The sequence below is a fragment of the Pteropus vampyrus genome, unplaced genomic scaffold (genome assembly GCF_000151845.1).
Source record: "Pteropus vampyrus isolate Shadow unplaced genomic scaffold, Pvam_2.0 Scaffold67, whole genome shotgun sequence".
Lineage (NCBI taxonomy): Eukaryota > Metazoa > Chordata > Mammalia > Chiroptera > Pteropodidae > Pteropus > Pteropus vampyrus.
The window spans coordinates 1501841-1509377 of record NW_011888848.1 but is presented as its reverse complement, the minus strand read 5'-3'; the positions used below and the strand labels follow the sequence as shown (position 1 = coordinate 1509377).

At 37.8% G+C, this 7537-nt stretch overlaps 1 protein-coding gene across 1 annotated transcript in view; it reads left to right on the top strand.

The window, feature by feature from the left end:
* Nucleotides 1-4468: 4468 nt before the first annotated feature.
* The window catches only part of OSTC (oligosaccharyltransferase complex non-catalytic subunit), an 11336-nt gene continuing 8267 nt past the window's right edge, over nt 4469-7537 (top strand). Inside the window, exon 1 of the mRNA XM_023531415.1 lies at nt 4469-4677. Within this exon, the coding sequence (XP_023387183.1) occupies nt 4539-4677 (139 nt within the window). The 5' untranslated portion in view covers nt 4469-4538. The remainder of the gene's footprint in view (nt 4678-7537) is intronic.

Below are 7537 nucleotides of genomic sequence, written 5' to 3'. Positions count from 1 at the left end.
TGTAGTGCAAAGCCATCTACACTCAGGTAGTGCCAGCTCGCTGTGCAGAACTATTTGTAAAAGAAGTCCCTTTTTTTCCTTCTTTCATTAACTGCTCATGGGGTGCTCTCCATAATGCCATATGTAAAGGCTGAGACAGAGGAGGCAATATGGATTATTTCTCATGCAATTTAAATGTATCTTCAAGACCTTCTTAAACCTAATCTGCTACATATCACTTTAATTTGATGATAGTATGCTATTGTGGACACCCACATTTATAGGGTGATATGTGACACAATGCCAAATTGGTGATGGATAGTTCAGGTTTCATGGTCAATAGTTTAGTCTCTACTAAGGCCCAGTGTTAAGACAAAAGCTAGTTTTCAAAGGATATTATTTATTTGCAGAAGATGGCATAGGTTTGCTTCAAAACTTTAAGGCTCTGTGTTGTGATTCAGCTAAATGGGCTTGTCAAAAGCTCCATAGAGTATATCCCTATCTGCCACAGACATTACAAGTAATTTTGAATCTGCTGAGTCATATGGCCCAACGACAACAGTTTGCTTGACAGGCTGGACTTGGTGCAGAGACTTCACTTGTTCTGAGTCCCACTCAAAACTAGCAGCTTGTTAGATTACCCAGGAAATAGATTAAAATACTGTGACCAAATGAAGTATATGTTGCCTCCCAAATCCCAAGTGGTTCCCAAAACATTGCATGTCTTCTTGGTGGAAGGTGCAGTCAGATGCAGCAAATATCTTTTATCTTGAAAGGAGATATGTCTCATGTTACAGTTTACCGAACCCCTAGAAATTTCACTGAGGATCTCCTGATATTTTATTTTGCTTATTTTCTATCCTTCAGCATTTACATGTCTTACCGATGTATCTAGTATAGTTGGTACTTAGATCACTAGATCCAGTCATATCATCAATGCAATGGCATAGTGTGATATCCTGTGAATGAGAAAGCAACAAAGGTGCCTACAAATCAGATGATGACATAGGACTGAACATTATATGTAGTCCTGAGATAGGATGTTGAAGGATTTATTGCTGATCCTGCCATTCAAATGCAAACTTCTTCTTATGATCATTACATAAAAAAGGACTTGCCAGATCAATAGCTACCTAACACATGCCAGGGAGGGGTTGACGTGCCCCAGCAACAAAACCAGATGTGGAACAGCAGCCACAACTGGAGTCACCACACGATTAAGTCTGCATTAATCTACTGTTGTTTTCCAAGATTCATCTGTTTTTTGTTTTGTTTTGTTTTGTTTTGTTTTGTTTTACAAAAGCCAAATTGGTTAATTAAATGAAATGTGGTAGGAATTGTCACTCTACATCTTTTGAGTCCTTGATGGTGACATCAGTCTCTGCAGTTACTGATTAATTGTCTTGAGGTAAAGACAGTTTGGTTGGTTCCACTTAGCCTTTGCTACCATATGCGTCAGGAGACCAATGTGGGGATTCATCCATGTCTGAATATGTTTATTCCAGTTGTGCATTACAGAACTAATCCTAGGTTCTCAATGCCTCTGGAAGGAGAACTAACTGAAATGAGAGTGATGAGGAAAGGAAGCTTACTCCATAGGTATCTCTGTGGGCATGTACTTATGTTTTACTTAAAATGTTAATCTTTAAAATTTAAAATAATAACAACAAAATTCACAATTTACTATTGTATTAGAAAGAATGTGAATTTAGAGCATGTGATGTTGTAGTGTGTAACAGAGTGCCTGGCACAGAGTTGCCATGCAACAAATAATTGTTGCGCTGGGGAAACAAACACACTCATTCTTATTCAGAATCCAGAGAGAAAGAGCACAGTTCAAGAGACGATCAACTACACTGCAAAATGTTTTCTAAATAAATCTAGCTTAAAATTGTATATTATTATCTTACCAAAAAAAAAAAACAAACCAGCTATTAATTTCTTCCCTATTCCATATTTAGGTAAACTGACTTCAGCAGTATTAATAGACCTGGTAGCTCTAGTTTGTTTAGAATTTAGTTAAAAACTTATTTGGGGGGGGGGTTCTTTTCTTTTGACTGTTGGAGCCTCTCCTGACTTCAAAGCTTTTTATTAAGATCTTCTGCATTAAACATGAAAATCTTGGTAAGTATCTCTTTTAGGCTCTTTTCTTCCTTGAGTGTAGATTTGCCTGTGCACAGTAAGAATTAGTCATTTTTGATTTTATGTGTAGTTTCAAATGATAGGCTCTACTGTGTAAAATGTTTTAAGTTTTTGTTTCTTCCAACATTCGTCTTTCATCTGTGTAAAATAACCACCCACTGAATGATTAGGATCTAATTAACGCCCATGGTTATATTTATTATTTCTTTAGTTTTCAGTTACGAAGTTTATGTTGTGTTTAAACAAAATATTTTCTATAGGAATATTGTTGGTTAAGACACAGAGGGTAACAGATGTGCATATTTTACTCAGGAAAGGTTTTTTTTTTTTTATACCTGGCTTGAAGAATATTACAAACTCAAGTTGGGGTATATTTCGAAGTTTAAAATGTTAAAAATAATAATGAATTTCTTCCTGGAACAAACTTACTTATTAAAACAGTAAAAAAAAAAAAGTGACAATGGTAATAACGCATATAGATAATTGTGATCTCTTCTGATTTGGCAGTTTAATTTTTTATTTTAAAATTTATATTTATAAAACGTCTATGTGTCTATGTGTTTTCCACAGTGTATATAGAATTATTTGGCTCCAGAATATACAGGAAGAAGGATAAGTATACAAACTTGTCCTATCTTAAACATCTTAAATCTGTTTTACGTTTAAGGCAATTGCCTTTAGGTCTCATCTAATTACAGACTATATTATACTTTTAAATTTATTTCACTTCCCAAGCTTTAATTTTGTCATACATAAAATGGTGATAATAGTATTTACCTAATAGAATTGTCACGAAGACTAAATAAGAACCAATGTAAATCGCTTGATATATCTGCCAAGGGGTGGTTAATTAGTTTCCTTCCCTAAGCTATAAAAGAAGCTTAAAATTTTTTCATTTCTATGTTTTTAATTATATTTTCAAGGTAACACACTTTTCATTGTTCCAAACTTTTCCTTATTTATAAACTTATGAGAATTTCAAAAACATTCTGCTTTATAGTCCCCAGAAAATGTTCTATGAATTAATGCTGGCGCTGGTGTACACACACTTCATTGGAGTTATTATTATTAATGAACCCTTATAAGCTAAGATTAATGTACCTTCCTTAATAAACAGGTGAGTAAGACTCTGGGGGAGACTCACTATTGAATAGTAAGAGCAGCAAACCTCACCCATATTTAGAATGAGATGTTGCAGTGTTTTATAAATATTTTCATTATTATGATTTTTAAACAATTTTTTAATAAGTGGGTCATTAACTAAGTGCAGAACCAATTCATCTCATCCTGTAAAATAGGCTCAGTAACAAGCCAACAACAAAAAAACATGAAAACATTGGTTCAATAATAGAGGCATCAATCAGGCTGTTCTGGATTTAAATAATCAGTCACTTTTAACTCTTACTCCAAAAGGAAATTCACATTTGCAGAATCTTAAGAGAGTGTACACAAATAAAAATAAAATAGAAAACAAAAAGCTTTTTAGGCCATCTAGTCCATTCCCAAAGACTAATTATTCATCATTTATTTTTATCCACTTGGACTGAATGTAGCTTAGGTAAGAGACGATGTGGCTGCCACTAGGGTGGTGGCAATGGAATGGAGACAAGTGGATGAATTAAAGATATTTTTGGTAGTACAGACAAAAAGATCGGCTATTTTGGGTGTGGAATTTTAACAGAGAAACCAGGATGATTTCAAGATTTCAGCCTGATTTTAGCATTTACGAGATAAGGGTGGCTGAGAGAGGAGCAAATTGGAGGGAAGAAAACGAGTTATTTAAAATAGTATTTTGGTCACGTCAAAGAATCAGCTTTAGGTTCTTGACATTTGTGATAGATCTGGATTGTCCATTTTTAAAAAAATTTGATAATACATTATTTTAGTAACAATTGTTATTATTGCTATCAACACTAATGCATCGGGAAGTAAAAGCTCAGCCACCTACGACTTGCTCAAGCTCTTGAAGAAAACGCTAATTAAAAGGGAGAGCTTTCCAAACGTTTCCATTCATCCTCCAGCTGTGGGAACCTCTAGCGCCCCTGTCCAATCAGCTTCCAAATCCTTAGCGTCAGCAAGTGGGCGGGCCTGGAAGGATTCGGTTCCCTCAGCTGCTGCGGCCGGGCCACGTCAGAAGCCCTGCAGGTCCTTGCAGTTACATAAATCACCTAATTATTTATCGACAATAACTGAGCTTCTTATTCAAATTTATGTCTTATATTCAATAATACATAGTTTTGAAACTTTTAATTAGTTTTTATAGCTTCATCTCTTCTCCTGTGGATATGTATACTGCCTCCGAGCTTTGCGGGCCTGCCGGTCCCTCCTCCGCGCACGCGCTGGCGATAGGCAGGCTTGGCCTGTTTCCGGGTGGCGCGTGGGACTTCAGGTTGAGAGCTTCCTTTGCCACCACCAACATGGAGACTTTGTACCGAGTCCCGTTCTTGGTGCTCGAATGCCCCAACCTGAAGCTGAAGAAGCCGCCCTGGGTGCACATGCCCTCGGCCATGACGGTGTACGCTCTGGTGGTGGTGTCTTACTTCCTCATCACCGGAGGTAACGGGCTGGCCGGGGACAGAGAGGTGCTGAGGGGCGGAGAGCCTGCCCGCCCTGGAGCTGACTCAGCCCCGGGGCAAGCATCGCTCTGCTCTAGATCTTTACGGAAGGTGGAGGGAAGTTCTGAGGTCCCAAATATTAACAGCCCTAAGGTTTATTTGTCCTCACGCCCTCGGAGTACTCGTGTTCTCACTCCTCATTGCGTTTCCTCGCCTAGCTTCTTATCCGAGGGATCCAAGTCAAATATATTTTTCAAGTTCAGACTGTTGCTCTTTCATTGCTTGCAAAGACCCGGGAAGTCTAGGCTAGCCCATTTTACTTCCATGGTTGGTCAAGAGGGTGTGGGACTTTACCTTCTCTTTGTTTCCAGTCCCTGGAACCTTGGAAGAGACTTGGAAGTTCTTGAGTTTGTTACCTCAAACCTAAGGGTCCTGTGTTGCTTTTTAACCCAATCAACAATGAGCATGAATGAAATTTTCCGAAACCACAGTTTTGATTAATATTTGAGATTGGAGATAGATTTGCATTTGGTATTGTATTTCAGAGAGCAGAAGTTGAGAATGTAAAGAATAAAGGAAATAACATTACTATTAAAAACTTCTGGATTTTATTCTGATCTTTTCAAGTAGAAAGTTGCAAAAGGGGCGTTGCTTTGTGTAGTGGTGAGCTGGCAATCTAGCAACAGCTTTTTCAGAGCCTCCACCCTTTCAAACCAAGTTCCACGATTTACTAAAGATTATTCGACTGTACTTTTACGTTTTAGAAAGTGGGGTACTTAATTTGGAAATTATGAAATTCAGGCTCTGCAGGTTAGGGACAGTAAAAGTTCTGCTTTGAAGAGAATAGTCAGACGTCTTCATTTTCAGAGCTGTTTTATGAGAATAGTTGTACTGAAGAGGGAAGAATCTGAAACTATGAGGGCTTAGTTTTAGAATGTACCTTTGAATCAATCACACTCCGCCCCACCCCCAGTCTAGAATAGTGACAATTATGCTCGCTTAAATAAATTCCATTTTAAATATTTTTTTATGTTGGTAAGATACTATCCTAGCATTGCATTAGCATTAACATCTGCTCAGCACATTAATAGGTACTGTATTGAGTTAATGAAATTTAAAATGCATGTGCCTTTTTTTTTTTTCTTTTCAGTAGAGTCATTGTCTGCTTTTATCTGCTAGTTTCTTTCCTGCAATCCCTACTTCCCTTGCAGCCAGAGCCTTTGCTAGAAGCCTCACAATTTTTATTTTGGCTACTTTTTCCCTGTTGATTGTTGTGAGATTGGAGATTCTCTGCCTCAACCCTTGCAAGAAGGTGAAAAGGACACCTTTTAGTAGCCAAGGCCATGAGGTTTCTCATACAAGGAATCATTTTTGCCACTGAGAAGAAGTCTCTTTTAAAAACTGATTGTCCTTCATAAATAAATAACATTTGTTGCAGAGAAATATTTGCAAATAATGTATCGAGTCCCTATTAAGTTCCAGGCACAAGGTACTGGAGTCAACAGTGAAGGATAAGGACTCTGCTCTCTTGAATCTTCTAAATGTCATGGTTGAGACATGTTAAATACCACATAAATTTTTTTCCCTTAGATTTTTTTCTGTTGCAAAATGCCACAAATGTATTGAAGGAAAAGACTAAGAGGTTATGAGAAAATGGGAGTTGGGAATATCATTTGCATTGGAGAGTGGTTCCTGAGGAAATGACATGTTAGCAAAATCTGAAGGATTGGTGGAAAGGGCATACTAGGCAGAGGAAAAAGTATGGACAGATATGTGACTGAGAGATGAATTAAATGTTTTGTAGTTGACTTAGACTAGACTAGGTTGGAGGCAGCAGAAATGGAGAAAAATATAATGAAAGATATTTTGGAAATATATTCAGTAGGCCTTGCTGCTAGATCGATTGGACGTAGGGGAAAAATGAGTGTGAAGGAATCTTAACTGGCCTCAGGTTTGAGCAAGAGTAGATGAAAGTATCATTTTCTGAGATTAAAGAAATGAAGTCTTTTTTTGATGAAGAATGGTGAACCAGAGGTCATTATGGGATATATAATAGTTAGACATAACCAACTATAGTTGGATATGTGAGTTAGCAGGTATGAGTTTAGCTGTGTTGAAGTTGGTCAGTAACAAATGTTTTCTGAACTCCCATATGCCAGATATTGAAGATAGACAAAGTCCCTGTTCTTGGGGAACTGACATCTCATTCTAATGGTGCTAACATTATTTGTTAAGTGTTGGCACTTTGAGAATCATTAGCACATAGAATTTGAAAACCCTGGGAAGGAATGAGTTCAATTCAGGAGAGAATGTAGAAAAAGAGGACAGTGAATCAAGCCCTAAGGAACTTCCAGCACTAGTGGTTTTATGGAAGAGGAGGCTCAGCTATAGAGGTAGCTAGAAATCATGGACAGGAGTGTAACAAAAGCCATGAAGAAGCCATTTTTCCTCCCAAGAAAATGAATTTAGAAAACTGGATCAAGTGCTGCTGGGAAACCGCCTAAGAGAATTGAAAAGTGTTCATTGAATTAGGCAACATGGAGGTTATAAGAGCCCTTAGCAAGAGTAATAATTAGTGGTAGCAGAAGCTAGATCGGAGTGAGTTGAGGAATGAAGTGTAAGTGAGGAAGGGGAGATGGCAAGTTTGCTCCCCGCCCCCCAGAAGGGAAACCTGACTCCCTTTGAAAAGGAAGCATAAAAATAAGATGTTAGCTAGAAAGGTCTGGAGTCTAGGGAAGATTGATGTAAGGAAGGACAGATTGAAAATATAGGAGAGAGAAGAGATTTCCAAAGGAATAAATTCCCCAAGAAGGCAACAGGAGATGGAGTCCTGATAATTGCAGAAGGGATCCCACCTTGGT